The 16,160-nt window shown below is 60.8% G+C and overlaps 1 protein-coding gene across 1 annotated transcript; it reads right to left on the bottom strand.

Annotated features, from left to right (window-relative positions):
- Positions 1-774: 774 nt before the first annotated feature.
- MEX3D (mex-3 RNA binding family member D) lies at positions 775-11,473 on the bottom strand. The gene is made up of 2 exons (XM_082780269.1): positions 10,847-11,473; positions 775-2,214 (listed from the first exon to the last, which is right to left on the bottom strand). Exons 1-2 carry the CDS (start codon positions 11,418-11,420, stop codon positions 947-949), a joined length of 1,842 nt encoding a protein of 613 aa, XP_082636395.1. The 5' UTR covers positions 11,421-11,473; the 3' UTR covers positions 775-946.
- Positions 11,474-16,160: the final 4,687 nt, after the last annotated feature.

Below are 16,160 nucleotides of genomic sequence, written 5' to 3'. Positions count from 1 at the left end.
GTCAAGTCAGCTCAGCAAATATATAATCAGTACTTTAGCCATGTAAGGTTAAAGGTCCGTTATTTTCTTTTTAAAATAAAATATATTTTAGTTTTTAAAATTTATTCAATAAAGTACATATTTTCCTATAAATTCCCTACATATACATAAAGAGGTAAAAAATAAAAAAATAAAACTAAAAAAAAAAAACAAACACAAAAACGACCGTGAAATAAAAAGGAGATAGAAATCTGTCAGGTTTTTGCGACGTGACGTGTCCACCGTGCCCCCTCCAGCCCCCGCCCGGGACCCCCAGCCTCTCGTAATGCGCGTTTTGGGCAGTTTTCACATTGGCAAAATAGAAGATAAGACCTGTGTTACAAAAAAAATATATATATTTTTATAGAACCGTCAAGAATCATCCAAAAAAATAACTACATACAAAAAGAACGACAACAAAAAAATTATAATAATAATAGAATGCTTTTAAAAAAATAAAAGACAACCCTTGCGTGTCCTAAAATAAAAAGTGCAACCGGACCTTTTCTTTCTGTTTATTTAACTTTGCAAACTGAATACTGTTATTTGGAAAGGACTGTTGAAGAACAGCTGGGCTTTCTCCTCCCAGCCGCCACAGCCGGGTTAAGAGTTAAAGCTATTCTGTAAACATTTGATTTTGCTCCTCTCTGCGGTTTTGCGCCCCTCTTCCTCGTCGTCTTCGTCCACCCCTTTCTCCCCACCCCTCCCGACCCCTTTATTTTTTTTTTTTTCTGTCCGCCCCTCCCTCCCCACGATCCTGCCCTCCGGCTTCCATCCAGCAAGAGAAATAGCATCTCTGTCCCCCCCCCCGCGCCCCCAGTCTGATCCGTTAAATAAAAAGGTTGATTCCAACAGTTTAAAGTCCTTAAAAAGCTGTGTTGGGGGGGAGGGGGGGGGAGGGCTGACCGCCCCGGCTGGCCGGCCCCGGCTAGGAGAAGATGTGGATGGCTTGGGTGGCCGGCGTGTGGCACGCGGGGCACTCGGGCTCGGCTTTGCCGCAGATGCGCATGGCGCACTCCATGCAGAAGAGGTTGTGGCCGCAGGGCACCAGGGCGGCGATCACCTCGCTCTCGAAGCACACCATGCACTCGCGGGAGCTCTTGCGGTGCCCGTCGGAGCTGCTCGAGTCGGTGGGCGAGCCCGAGGCGGCCGAGATGCTGCCGGGCAGGGAGGAGGAGGAGGAGTAGCCCGTGCTGGTGGAGAAGGAGGAGAGCGAGCCTTGGGTGGGCAGCCAGGACAAGGTGCTGACGGGGTCGCTCTGGATGCGGCGGGCCAAGGGGTGCTCCAGCGCCCCGCCGGCGCTCTCGGGCAGGGTGGGCGAGTGGCGCGGCGTGGCCGCCCCGCTGCCGCGTCTCTGCGAGCCGCCGACGGAGGAGGAGCAGCCGCTGAAGGCCTGCAGGGGGTTGGCGGCGCGCTCGAAGGGCGACCAGATGGTGGTGGGCGTCGTGAGGTCCAGGGCCAAGAAGTCGAAGCCGAAGTCGCACTCCTCCGAGCCCAGCGAGGCCGGCGGCTCGCTGAAGGCGAAGCCGCTGCTGGTGCTGTAGGGGCTGGTGGGGCTGGCGTCCGCCACCCGCCCGCTGTAGAAGGACTCGGTGGAGGCGCTGCCCAGGGAGCTGAGGCTGTCGTTGCGCAGGGCGGCGGCGGGGCGCCGGGCAGGGTGCGGGGCCTTGGCCCACAAGACGGCCGCGCCGCCCTGCAGGTCGAGGCAGACGTCGGTGCCGTTGGTGTGGAAGTCGTTGTCGGCGTTGACGTCGATGAAGGAGCCTGTCCGCATGGTGATGTGCGCCTCGATCTCCTCCCGGGCCCGGTCCACGTTCTCGGGCATGCCCGTCACCTCGAAGACGGGCTCCTTGTCCCGGCTGGGCGTCACGATGTAGGTGTGCGTCTGCTGCTGGATGCGCTTGATGGTGGCTCCCTTGGGGCCCACCACCAGCCCCACCACGCGGTACGGGACCCTCACCTGGATGGTGGTCTGTCCCGGCAGGTTGGGGGGCCCCTGCATGGCGCCCGTCAGCCCGTTCACTTTGTTGCGCGTCGCCCGGATCATGGAGAAGTGCTCGGCGGCCGAGAGGATCTCCCTCTTGGCCATCTCCACGTCCTCCTTCCTCCCGGTCACGATGAAAACGGGCTCCTCGCCCCTGACCGGCGTCTTGATGTACGTGTTGGTCTTGGCACGCAGGGCTTTGATTTTGCAGCCTGCAGAGCGAGAGCGGAAAAGAAACATCACGTCAAAGGCGAGACCCCACGGGGACCCCTGCTCACCGCCTGGGGGGGAGATGCAGACCCAGCGGGACCCAGCGGGACCCAGCAGGTCCCAGCAGGTCCCAGCAGGTCCCCCAGCTCTGCAGCAGCAGCACAGACACCCCTGGAAAGGGCTCTTGCTGGTTTGCCCGCACCTTGCACCAGCTGCCAACACCGGGAAACAGCCCCAGCCGTGCCCAAAGGCAGCGGGGATGGATGTGGAGGGAAGGGGGAGCCAAGCACCAGCACCCCCTCCTCGCTTCCTCCCTAATTCCTCCCTGAAGGGACACAGGGGACACCAACGCAGGGACACTGCATGAGGGACAGGCTGCCAGCACTCCTGTTTCTGGAAAGACCTGCTCGCCCCGCACCAGGAGCGTGATTCAGCGGGCAGAGCCCGTGCTGGGAAACAGGAGCCTGGGGTTTGGTGCCTCGCACAGCCCAGCTGAGCCCCGGCCCTCTGCTCCCACCCGGCTGAGCCCCTGTCCCTGCAGCACCCTCCCAGCCCCGCTGCTCGCTCCGGCTCTGCCCACGCTTCACCAAGCACCCGCTGCACATCACACCCGAAGCAAAGCTGGGAGCCTGTGGGGACGGAGGCTGCAGGAACGGAGCCCAAAGCCCATCCCTGCCCTCCGCCAACTCGGCTGCTGCAGACCCCTGCTGATAACCCACAAAATTGCTGCACGGCACCAGGGAGGGCTCGGCTGCTCGCGGACGCAGACACGGCGGCTGCGAGCACCCGGCTGGCTCAGGGCATCGCTCCTCCTCCTGCCCCGTGGGAGGGCAGGGCTGCTCTGCCAGCAGCGAGGCTGCAAAAAGCAGAGCCCCGGGAGGCTGCCGCGATGCAGCCGGGGCCAGGGCTGGAGCAGGACAGCCGGGCAGCCCTGTCCCACGCAGGGGCACCGACCCACGCTCGGCTCCCTTTCGGCACTGCCGCCAGCGAGCAGAGCCCTGACAGGCTGCGCTGTTCCTGGAGACCAGCGTGCTCAGCAGGGCATTAAGTGTCATGAATAATTGAAAGTTAAAAAGCTGTCAAAATCAGCGAGCGGCGGCCGTTCTGGGTGTCACACCCCGCTCTGTGGCTGCACTGAGCCCTGTTTGCCACGTCCAGGGGGAACTGAGGGGGTACGAAGCCAGCCTGTCCAGACACCACCTCCAAAAAACTGTGGCTTGTGCCAGCAGCCCGGCTCTGGGGCAGAGAGAGAAGCGACCAGGCACAACTGGGGACACAGCAAAGCCACCAGCTACAGGCTGGGACTTCACAAAAACACCAAGTGTCTTTGGAGGCCACCTCCAAGCACTTGTTGCAATCCACCACCTCGAGCCCCTCTTGCCGTGTGTTGCCCCGGGGATTAGCACCCGCCCAGGCTCAGCCTTCCTGCAGCAGGGCTCAGCACGGGGCTGCCCGGTCCCACGCTGGCTCCTGGAGATGGGAAAGCCACTGAGCGGCTGCGGGAGCTTGCAGAGGAAGAATGTGGGTGGAGAAGGGTTTGTCTGGGCTTTTCCTAATTTAGGACAACAACTGGAAGGTGTATTTATGGCTGGGGGCAGCACAGGGGTGGGGAAAGCAATGGCCCAGTCACCAGGGCAGGGCAGAACGAGCAACCATCAAAGACACCTTTTTTTTTTTTTTTTTTTTTTTTTTTAAACAAGCATGTGTCAGTCCTGGCGAGGCTGCCTGGAGCAGGGAGCCTGGCAGCCCCACATTGCCCTCCCAGATTTATTCCAGCACCTGCTGCAAGCTCCCTCCCTGCTCCACGTCTTGGCAGCACGAGGCCGGCACAGGCGGTGTCAGCAGCACCAAGCAGGGGGCTTGCTCCCCCGAGGTGACGCTCAACCTGGTTATGGAGAGGGGCACCTCAAGCCCAGGCGATGCCGTAAAGTGGAGCAGAGGGATGCTCACACCCTGCTCTGGGGTATGGCGGGGAAATAAATCTGTGCTAAAACCACCTGGCACCATTTGGGGGGGCTCGGGGTGGGGAGAGCTGCACCAAGCCCGCGGGAGCCCACAGAGACTCTCCCAAAATGCTGGAGGCAGCAGCAAGGCTCTGAGGGTGTCGCTTGCTGCGGGGACAGGTGCTCTGGTTGGGGGAACGCAGCATGTTTGGTGTCCTGAGACCCCACATAGCTGCCAGCACCCTCCTTCCAGCCCCCTCCGGGGACACGGTGGCACTGAAGTGACATCCACAGGGGCAGCAGGCAGGATCTGCCCCCCTGAGAGCTGCAGGGCGCTTTGCTGGTCCCCCCTGCCCGGATGCCATCCCTGCAGCTGAGATCTGAAACTGTTCTTCGATCGGAAAAGTGATTTCAAGACAAGGAGCTATCAAAAGCTGCCAGCAGTTCTGGGAGCTGCTCGGTGACAACGGCCCCTGGGGGCACACCGAGAGCTGCTCGCGGAGCCGCACGGGGGTTTCTGAGCGATCGAGCACCCGAGGCAGGGGCTGGGGAAGCTGCTCACCCGCGGCCACCTCCGTGCCTGTGCAGGAACAGTGCTCTCACGGCTCCATGCGAGGAGCCTGGCGTGATGAGCAGACGAGCACTCACAGACGGGCACCACGGGGATGTCAGAGAAGTGCTCGCTGCTGGGACGGGCACCGGGAGAGCCCCACGGCCCCGAGCAGCTGCAGGGACCGGCTGGGGACTGGCTGCATCCGTCCCTGGTCCCAAAACTCCACCTAAGCCAGAGAAACGGGGCTGGCAGCTGCTGGCTGTGGGGCTGCCCGAGCAGCGGGTGGCAGCTGCGGTGCTCTGAAGGTCACGGCCACCACCGGCAGATGGGCAGCTTCCCCGGGCTCAGATTCAGGACCACGTTTAAACCCACGCTGCACAGTGAACCATGGGTCTGCGAGTCCTGGGGGCTGGAGAGGACACCCAGCCTTGCACTGGCACAGATCCCAGCAAACCCTCTCCCTGGTGAGGTGGCTGAGCTGATCCTGCTCCTCCCCAGGGGGCTCTGGGAGGTGCCAAAGCGCTCGTGCCGAGCACCCCGCAGCCCGCCTGGGGGACCCCAACTGAGCCCGGCGGCCTCAGACCGCGCACCACACATGGTTTCACCCACAACCTGCAACTGGGGGAATGCTCTGTACCAGTACGAGCTATTTTAGATCAGTCTCAACACGCCCCCACCCAAGCGCGCTGCGCAAGCCTCCATCCCAGATGGCCGCATCCATCTCGAGTCCGCACAGCGCAACCCCAGCGGGCGGGGGCCGTGCGGGACGGGGGCTGCGGGGAGGTCCGGGCGTCCTGCGGTGTCGCCAGCCCTCGCCCCAGACCCAGCACCGAGCCCCAGCCACGTGGCAGCGGTCGGCGTTCCCAGGGTTTAGCTTGTTGGGGTGGCCGACGCGCAGCAGTAATTATGAGGGAGGAGGAAAACAAGGTGCCAGACTTTGCTACGAGTCTATAAATAAGGTGGCTTTAAAAGTGTGTTTCGGATCCAAAAAAAAAAAACCAACCCAACAAAACAGGGGGGCAGACCCTGGGGAGCTGCAGCCCGCACAGATCCCTTCCCGACACATCCCCGCCAGCCCCAGGAGCTGCTCTGTCTCCAAGCTACGGCTCTTGGGGACAGCTCGGCGCCCCGTGGGCCCTATTTCACAACAACCCACGGCCCCGTGATGCTGCCAGCCAGCACCTTCGCTCCAGGGGTCTGCCACGCGCACCCCCACCAGGTGACAGCCACGGGGCAAAGCCCCTTGCACCGGAGTCCTGCCCTGACTGCCTGCAAACGGCAGCGGCAGGACGCAAGCTGGAGGCTGCTCTCCAAAACGCTCCCAACCCGCAGTCTCCACACCCTCCATCTACGAGCCGCCCTCTGCCAGCCCCACGGATGCGCCCATGGCACCTGCCCACGGGGCTGCCCCTCGCTAGCAGGTTACAAGAACAGAACCCGGGGGATCATCGCCATGGTGGCACCCACCAAGGGGGGTTTTTCGCTCAGGGCACCCTCGCACGGCACCGCCAACGAGGCCCCGGCCCTCTGCCAGCAGCCCCACGCCGCTCGGGGCTGTGAGCATCGCAGGTGCCCACGAAACCTGCAGAGTGGGATGGGAGGCACCTCGCCATCCTCCACACTCCCAGAGTCATCTGGGCAGGAGACAAGAAACCCACCACGGCACGCGGCACACGGCCGATCTGCTCGCTGGTCCCAAGCACAGCCCGGCCACAGCCCGCTGGGACACGGTGTGGCCCCTCCACGTGAGGAGGACAACGCCAGCTGGCTCCCTGGCCGGTGACCAGGCCACGTCTCCGTTTGCACGAGGAGCTTTGGCTTGTGGTGCCCCAACCCTGAGCTATGAAAACCCAGGGGACAACCGGGCTTCTCTGAAGGAGTCCCTGGTGGCGTTAACCAGCAGGACTGCTGCCTGCAGAGCCTCCAAGACCTCGGCCTTCCTCTTCCTCAGCACTTCCTCGCCTCCGACCCTGCACCACGGAGCCCCCTTTGGTCCGGGCGAACAGCACCAGGACCAGACGTGGAGAAGCACACGTTGCTCCTCCGCCGCATCTCTTCTCCCCTCTTGCTGAGCGCTTCTCTCCACCTCTCTGCAAACAGTAATTAATTCTCCCTCACAACAGCTCTGCGGGAGGCGGGCACCTCACACCTTTGTTTCTTCTCCAGACTCCGGGGAAAGCGAGGCAGGGAGGCTGGGCTCCTCGCCACGAGACGGAGAGGAGGGAGCTGGTGCCAGAGCCAAGATCCAGAGGCAGAGCCTTCAGCGACCGGCCCAACCCGCGCTGCCAACCCCAGGACTTTCTGGCTCTGCTCAGATCAGACGAGGCAGCAGGAGGTGGCCGGGCCAGCCGAAAGGACGTGGCACGGCGGGCAGAGGATGGCACGGTGAGGGGCTCACCGGCAGGCCCAGCCAAACGCCGCAGGTTGGTTTGCAGACGCTGGGGCTGGCTCAAAAAATGAGGCCCACAGTCTCTCTGTACATTTTCCAAGCACCGAAACACCCGCTGCACTCCGGCAGGGAGGAGAGCGGCCGCATTTCATCCTTCCTGCATCTCCCCTTCAAGCATCCCAGCGTCTCCTATAAACAGCAACTTCCCAAAATCCTGCACAGAGCTGAGAAATGCCCGCACGTCGCAGCGGGGAAGTGGAACCAGGCAGCGAAGCTGCACGGGGCAGAGCCAAAAGCAGAGCCCCAAGCCCTCGGGATGCTCCGGCAGCCCCCAGGACACACGCTGCTGGGCACAGACCCCACAGCAATGCCCGCACGGGGCTTGGGGCTCCAGCAGCCAGCCCGCCCCGTGCCCCAGCCTCCCCTTTCCCCGGCACGGCTTCGATCACCTTCACGTCACCGCCCTACTTCTGCTGGCTGGAAAGAGCAGAACGCGATCAATGCCCACAGCGCTTTTTGGAGACAGTCCCTCCCACGGCAAGAGTCATGAATGGGCTTGCACGCGAAGGCATGACCACGTAATCCTGCCCGGCCACGCTGCCTTTCGGGAGCGGTGTGGGCAGGGACGAGAAGGGCCTCGGATGCAGGCAGGCACCGCGCCGCCACCGAAGCCGGGCTGGACATGAGGGGCTGCAGCCACAGCCTCCGGCCCAGCCGACACAACACTGAGGTGCTTTGTGCAGCAAAGGTTTGCTTCCTGAGCTGCTGCTCCCTTCGGGAAAGGTGTAACTTAGCAGGTCTGGAGGAGAGAAATCAAAGAAAAAGGAGGAATTGGAGAAATCCCAGCCAACGCCCTCTGTCACGCAGCAGCCCATGGGACAGCCTCGCGCCGGCTGGATGGGGACAGCACTGCCTGCCTACGGGACCTGCCTCCACCCCGATAAGCAGCACGGGCAGAGGCACTGCTGGGCCTTGGGGACAGGAGACGGGTCCCCAAAGCACCCCAAGAGCTGCTCCAGCACACGAGGTGCCGTCAGGTGCACACACCCACCCCCAGCTCGCAGAGATGCTCAGCACCTGCACCTCACCGCTCGTGAGCGCAGCCCTCCCGCTCCAGCCATCGCCTGGCCGGGGACGCGGGGACCCTGCGGGCTCGGCCCCGCAGCCGAGCATCACCCCAGAGCCACCAGCGATGCCCCAGGGCAGCACCTTTGGGACACACATTTCTGATGGCGCTGCCTCTTTTGTTGCGGCGGAGCTGAGGGGACGGGAGGCAGGGAGCAGAGCCCGGGTGGCGGGGAGGTGACAAAGCCTCCCGAGCCTTTCAGCCACCAGGGATCCTGGTCCCTGCCCACGCGTGGCACCACAAGAGCCCATTGCAGGCTCTTGGCCGGGCTGGGTGCTCAGGATGGAAGCAGGCACAGGAGAAATGAGAGCAACGGGGACATGGCTCGGTGGGACCCAACCTGAGCCCACAGCACGGCTCGCTGCTGGAACGACCGCGGACACTGCAAAGCACCCCAGGCTTGGTGCCCCCCCAGGGGACACCCGCAGCACACTGCTGCACCCACAGGGGGACCTGGGGACCTGAGGGACACGGTGCCAGCGCTGACATGGGAGGACGAGGCACAGGAGCCCCGAGGAGGAAGGGCTCTGCTCAGTTTAAAGCCCCCGGTGCTGCAATGGCCTTGCACTTCCCTGACTTAGAGCAGCTGCCAGCAGCGCTGGAGGAAGCAGAGCACAGCAGGAGCACAGAGACACCCCGGTGACACCCCTGTGCCCCCACGTGCTGCTGAACCAGCCCCTATATACCACAGCAGCCCCCTGCCAGCAGAAACACAGGGTGCCAAACGCTGACCCCTCCTCACACCAAAACCCCAGCACAAAGGGGCCGCAGCATCCTCAGGGAGCCAAAGGCACCCACGGAGCAAATCCCATGGGGACGGGTGCTGTGGGCGGGCTGGGGCACCCACGGCCCATCACTGGCACCGTGTCCCCCCAAACCCCGCAGCAGCACCCCACTCACCCCACCTCGACGTAGCGCCAAGCATCTCTCCCTGCAGCCCCACGGGGCTCCACGAGCACCCTGAGCTCCACGCGAGGTGTGCGGGTACCCGGGCACACGGCGAGCTCCTCGGGGAGCAGAAGCCACCCCGAGGCCGGGTGCTGCCGGAGGCAGGACACCTGGACAAAGTCGGGTTCACCCAACCCACCCACGAAGACGCTTCCCAGCGGAGGCACGGACCTCACCGTGGGATCGCCAACCACCGAGGGACCCCCGGGGGGCCGCGAGCCCCTCGCCACGCAGCCGAATCCACGCCCGCATCCCGAGCGGAGCGCGCTGCTCTCCCCGCGGCGCTCCTCTCCCCTCTCCTCGAGCCGCCGGCGACGTCCCGGGCTCGGCGGTGCCGTTGTGCCGGGCTGGGCCTCCCGGTGTGCCGGCGAGGGGTGCGCGGTGGAAAAGTTGGGGCCGGCCGGGAGCGCGGCTGGCGGGGAGGCAGCGCAGGCCAATGGGAAGCGCAGAGCATGATGTCACCACGCTCATCGCAGCGTGGCTCGGGCTAACAAAGAGAACAATGAGGCTGCCCAGCGCCCCGCTTCCCCGCCGATAAAATGCCCCCCGGGACCCCCGCGCCGAGCCCCTCCGGGAGGGACGGGGCCGGGGCAGCGGGGCTGGGGGCAGCGGGAGAGGCGAGAGGCACCAAAACGCCCCCAGGTCGGGGCGCGAGCAGCCCCAGGACCCAGCTCCACCTGGATCTCTGCGGGAGCAGCTCCCTTCCTTTTTATTTTATTTTTTTTACCCCCCTTTCTGTCTTTTTTTTTTTTTTTTTAAATTTTACTTTTTATTTCCTTACCGGGGGGCTTTTTCCTTCAAGGTGCAACTCGGGGAAACGGCTATTTGGGATTTCCTCGAGACAAAGCCCACGCCTGGCACACACACGCCCAGGGCTGAGGCGTGCCCGGGTGTCCTTTTGTGACAGATCCCAGCGAGCTGAGCTCCCCCCCGCCCCAAACTGCTCCAAATCTGGGGAGTTTCACCTATTTCCACCAGCGGATCCATCCGATGGGCGCCCTTTGGCCGCGGGCTCCGAAACGCCCGGCGTTAGCGCAGGGCGAAGGGGGCAGAGACGGGAGGGTGTGGTGGTGGGGGGGGGGGAGGTTTCTGGGCTAAAATAAAATCAAGGCTCTCCCCGCAGGCCGTGCCCGTCCCTACCCACCCCGCTGCCACCGACTTGCGAGAAGTCCAGCCATCCCGAGAACTTTCCCTACGCGCCAGGCGTTTATTCCGCCCGTGCTGGCCTACGTGCTTTAATTCATATTTACCCTTGCTTTTATTTTTTTTTTTTTTTAATTTTCCCCCCCCTCCCCTAAAAATCGCAGCTCGCTCGTAAAAGCCCCGAGGCGAGCGGGTGCCGCCAGGAAGAGTTGTTTTTTTTTTTTTTTTTTTTTTTTTGTATGTGTTTTTTTTTTTTTGGGGGGGGGGGCGGGGGGGGGGGCAGGGATTTATTGCCGTCAAGTTTCCGCCTCCGCGCCGCTTCGAGGGGAAAAAAAGAGACAAAGCCCGAAAAGTGACCCAAATCGGAGGGGAGGGGACAAAGCAAGAATTCAAGAAAAACCCAAACGGGGGGAGCGGAGCGGCACCGAGAGGGGGGGGGGCGGCTCCGGGCATCCCCCGGGGCCGGTCCCCGAGGGTGGGAGCGGGGTCAGGGGGGGGATGTCCCGAGGGGGGGGGGTCCCGGGGCCGTTACCTTGGCGTCCCACGATCTCGGCGACGTGCTCGGAGCTGGGCACGGGCACGCACTCGGTCATGTTGACGCTTTTCTTCCTGCCGCCCAGGATGCTCATCTGCTCGGGCAGCGGCAGCGGCGGGGCGAAGGGCCCGAAAACGCCGGGATGGGGGGGGTGGGGGTGGGGGTGGTGAGGGTGAGGAGGAGGAGGAGGAGGAGGAGGGGGGGGAGGAAGAGCAGCGGCAGCAGCAGCAGGAGGAGGAGGGGGGGGGGAGGCGGTGCCGGTTAGCGGGGGGCTGCCCCCGCTCCCCCGGTGGCCTCCCCGAGCCTCGCCGGGCTCCGCTTCCTCCAGAGCCTCCCCCGCCGCCTCGTCCAGCCCCAGCAGCGACAGCTGCGACAGGGCGAACCGCAGGGCGGCCGCTTCGTCCGGCGGCGGTGCTGGCGGCGGCTGCTGCTGCTCCTCCCGCTCCGCCTCGGGCTCCGGTTCCTGCCCGCTGGGCGGCGGCGGCGGTGGCGGAGGGCTGAGCAGCGCCAGGCAGCGGGGCGGGCCGCGGGCAGCCTGCCCGCCGTCGGGCTGGTAGATGGAGCCGGGCATGGCGGCGGGAGGAGCGGCCGGGGCGGTGCCGGTGCCGGTGCCCGGGGCCCGGTGCCCGCCGCACGCCGCCGCCGCCGCTCTGCGCCCCCTCCCCCCCCCACCCCGCCACCGCCCCCCCCCTCGGCCCCGCCCCGCCCCGCCCCGACAATGGGCCGCGCCCCGCCGCGCGCCTGCGCGTGCAAGGGGAGGGGCGGGGCCTAACGGAGCCACGCCCCCTCCCTCGCGCTCCGCCTCGCCGCTCGCACGGCTCCGCCCCGCCCCTCGCTCCTCGGCCCCGCCCCCTCCGCGTGACTCCGCCCCCCTCGTTCTATGGCCACTCCCACTCTCATCGAGGCTCCGCCCCCCCCCCCGGCTCCGGGAGCTGAACCCCGGGGCCACGGCCACGGCCCCGCGGGGACCCTCCCGGGGGCTGGAGGGAGCCGGAGCCCGGCCCCGCCTGGGGAGGGTCCGGAACACGATGTAAGAATGGGGGAGGTGGGCGGGGGGGGGGGCTGCGGGACCCCCGGGGCTGGGGCCCGAGGCTCCGGGACCGCCAGGCTTGGGGGCTGCCTGCGGGAACCCCAGTGCGGGGACCCCCAAGCTTAGGGGCTGCCTTCGGGACCCCCAATGCGGGACCCCAGTGCTCCAGGGCTGCAGGACTCTCAAGCTTGGGGGCTGCCTTCAGGACCCCAGTCCCACCCCAGCCCCCCCAGTCCCCCCAGGAGCCCCCAGCAGTGACAGCAGGGACGCAGCAGGTCCAGCTCTGCACAGCCCTTTATTTGCTGGGGCACCTCTCCCCCAGGACGGAGGACACAGCAGCAAAGGGTCGGCCGCAGCCCACCCGCCCCCCCCCCAAACACAGGCAGCCAGCCCAGGTCAAGCCCCCATGGTCACAAATTCAAGGGTCTGGGCTCCCAGCCCAGCTGCTCTTCCAGCCCTACAGCCCCTGACACCCACAGAGGTCCCCAAAGGGCTGGCTCCAGGCATAAAACACCTCCTGCCCCCCCAGGCTAACTCACGGCTTTCCTTTCCAGCCCCTTTCCTCTCTGCCAGCCGAGGGGTGCAGTGTGGGGGCTCCCCAGCTGTGCCCCCAGTTCTGGGAGCTCCCCTGGCTGCCACCTCTGTAGGAGCTGTTCTGCAGCAGGCTTCAGGTAGAGAAAGAAATTTGTTGAGTAACTGGGGAAGAAGGAAGAGCTTGTTAGAACCCCGTTATTTTCCAACGTACTGCTGCCCACCACGCTGTCGCTGTAGGGCTGCCCCCCACCGACCAGCTCCCTGCAGAACAACTTCCCCCAAATCATTTTCTCCACCTGGGCCACGGGGTTATAGGGAATTTCCACAGACGGAGCTTTAAGAAACCCTTCCTGGCAGTGACGACACGCTAACTCACCCTAATGCACCAATTGTTAGGTCACCCGCTACCTCACATGCCCAGATTCCCTGCTCAGATTCCACAGGTCCCATTCTCAAGCTTCATTTTCTCCATTCTCACGTAACTGCCTTCCCAAAGCACTGTCTTTGGGACTAATTCAGCCAGGCAGCTTGGGGTTGTTTTTAATTGCGAGCACCACCACCCGCGTCTGGTCCAGAAACCCCCTTCCAAACAGCCGCGCTCTGTTTGCGTTTCACAGAGCCCTGTAAACATTAACTCCTGCCAGCCAGCAGCCCAAACACACGGGCAGTCCCTCGGCTTCCACATTTTGCCCTTCAGTTGGTGACTGTGCTACAGGGATGGACTTTCACCCCATACTTCTGACACTCCGGATGGTTCAACTTGTATGTCATCTTCTCAGCGAGATAACAGCCATGGGGAACTGCCCCCGTCCTTCTTTCCATTCCTCTTACCTACCCATCTAAATGTAAAATGTTTCCATGAAGGATTTTCAGCAGCTGGAAAATATGTGAAGTTTCCTCCTTTCACCTCAGAGCTCTTTCTTGGTTTTGAGCTGGCCGGCTCTTCTTGGGTGGCTGCAAAAAGGAGACGGCTGCAACTTCTCCTTCCCCAGGCATTCACAGCTCCATTTCACCAGGATCAGGCCGCGTCTGCCCAACCTCCTCAGCTCTTGCAGAGATGCACCAGCACGAGCACATCTCCTTGCTTCCTCCCACCTCAGCCTCCTCTTCCCCTTTCCCATCCCCGTGCCATGGGCTGGCAACTCCCAGTGCGTTAGGGACAGCTCGCCCTGCTGCAGGCTGAGGCTTCTCCTCGAGGGACAGATGTGGCAAAACCAGCAGATCTCAGCCACACAGGCTGGCTGAGAGACATCCCCTCCTCTCACTTCCCAAAATATTGAATTCACTAAGTTGAAACACCCCGCTGAACTACTAAAAATAGTGGGTTTTCCATTACTTGCGGTTAAATGGTACGTCCCCCTTCTGAGCTTCTCCGATATACAGAAATTGGAAACTCATTAACGACCACCTAACCCTCTGCCTCTCAACTTCTGCGGGCAGCCTGCACCAAGGCAGGAGCCTCCCCCTGCGCTGTGAACCTGCCTGAACCAACCCTGACGTCCTCACAAGGCAAACCCCGCGGCGCGCTGACCACCACGGGCCACCAGCCCGGCACCTTGCGAGCCCCACCAGGAGCGCTGCACGTGGGCTCTCTCACCCCAGCAGCTACACCACCAGCTCCCAACGCTGTCATTTTTGCCTACACTGTGCTCTCTCAGTCCTCTTGGGAATTCACTACGTCAAGTCCAACAACACTTAGAGACGCTGCCAGTTCTTAAAGTGCTTTTGGCAAACCTGGTTCGTAGATGCTCTGCCTATGATCTGTTCCATTTTCAGCAGAACTAGCTCACGCTTTCTTCTTTCCTTAGATTCTTAATTTCATTTGTGACCCTAAGTTGCCTTTTTTCTTAACCTGAGTAATGAGCAAGTCTTTAAAAGCCTTGCCTTTGTTAACAAAGAATTTGTCTATGTAATCCATTTCTCCAGCACAGCTCCAGTTCTTTAACAAAAAAGAAAAAAAAAAAAAAAAAAAAAAAAACCATACAGATTGAACTTCCCTAAACACAACTGAAAAGAGAAGGCCCTCACTTGCTGCTTCCAAGCCCACCTCTATAATCCATGCCAGAAGGTTTCCCCATTTCCTATCCAGTCCCATTCACTCTCTCCTCTGCTGCTTTGCACTGCCTGTAATCCTTTGCCAGGCAGTCCCAGTTACCACAACTGATCCCAGAGATGCTTTCCGGGTCACAAACCTCCTTTGCTCACTTTCCACGTGGCACCACGCTTACAGAACAGGCATTTTTTTTGTCCACAGCTATCACGTGAGGAGAGACTTACTGCACTTTCTGTGTAGCTTGTAAGTGGGGTGCAGGCGTTGTCATCAGCTGAAGCAGGTCTCCGACCAGCACTGAACAAGGATGTCGCTCAGAGTGACCTGTACAGCCCCCTGTGTACGTACAGGGAGTTAAAGAATGCTGTACTAAAGCACAGCAAAGGTGTAACAGCACATTGAGCCATTTTCTGCACAGTGAAATAGATCAATATAGCTACAGCAAAGTTATTATTACCACCACAGCTATGCAAGTAAAACTCCCTCAAGTGTGATTCTGTGACAGCCACGTCTATTTCAGGTCAAGTGTGCAAATGCAGAAGTTAAAATGCCCTAGCTAGAATATTTATTGTGCTATAAAGATCAAGCCCTAAAAGAGGAGATACTGAACATAGAGGGGTGGGGAGGAAAAACCCCACACTTGTTTCCTTTCCTTTTAATCACAGCACATTAGCCAAATGCGATAAACGGGACCCAAGGTTTAGGTGGGGAAAATACTTTTGGAGGACGACTGCAAGTGGTTCCTCTAACTCTTTCGGAGATCAAACTCGACTTTCTGCACTGTTCTTCAAGCACATGCAAACATCATGCAAAAAATACACGCTCTGAGCGGTGCAGAAGAGGTGGTGCAGCTTGGAGAAGAACTATAAAAAAGTCCTCACTTGTGTGTGGGAAGGCTTATGGGAATATTTCAGCACATCAGGAGCTGAATCACTGCATGTAGGTGGAGCCAGACAGATTGACAAGATCTGCAACTTGAAAAATGACCTAAGTCTGAGATCAATCATCTCAAAAGTAGCTGACTGAGGGAACAACATATGGAGACGGATCAAGGTGACGAGGCTGAATGTCAGCACGGCAGGGAAAAACTGCATTAGATGCACATGCTACAACTGACCGAGCATTGTGCAACTCAAAGCACGGACAGCTGCATTCCTCCCGGCATAACAGGCTGAGCGCTCTTTTCTTCTGTTGCCTTTCAGTGTCACCACAACTTTATCTCAACAGACTCTTGTCTACTACAGCAGCACGTAAAAAAGGCACTCTGGGGGAAGCCATTAGCAAATGTCTCTTTTTCATGCATTAGATTAATGAAGAATCTGGCTTTCAGGTAACGACTTCTGAAAAGTTGTGGAGCAGCCACTTGATGCAAAACTAAGAATTAATTGTACATCAGATAAAAGCATGAAAAAATAAAAAGACTGTGCACCAAGCTTTCAAGTTTCACAGCCCTTCAGATCACTGAATCCCAGTAAGATCTGCTCTAGAGGTTAATCCAGGACATAAAACCGGACTCAAATTACAAACAAACCCAAGTAATAACTTATTATTCAACTCTTTCAGAAACTTGGGAGCTGATTCGTCAGAAGACCTGTATTTTACACATGCAAACACACAGATTTCTACAGCTAAGCAGTTCCTGACTTCTGCCACCGGAGACAAAGAATTTATGAGGTCATTCAGTGCCCCACTATTCT

The sequence above is a fragment of the Aythya marila genome (assembly GCF_965140915.1).
Source record: "Aythya marila genome assembly, chromosome: 27".
Classification (NCBI taxonomy): Eukaryota; Metazoa; Chordata; class Aves; order Anseriformes; family Anatidae; genus Aythya; species Aythya marila.
Note: the sequence above shows the minus strand (reverse complement) of the source record. Positions and strands in the feature narration are given on the sequence as shown.

Coding starts and splice junctions, on each gene's coding strand:
- MEX3D (XM_082780269.1), bottom strand. CDS start 11,420: ATGCCCGGCTCCATCTACCAGCCCGACGGCGGGCAGGCTGCCCGCGGC. Junction 2,215..10,846: donor CGAGATCGTGGGACGCCAAG/GTAACGGCCCCG, acceptor CTCGCTCTGCAG/GCTGCAAAATCAAAGCCCTG.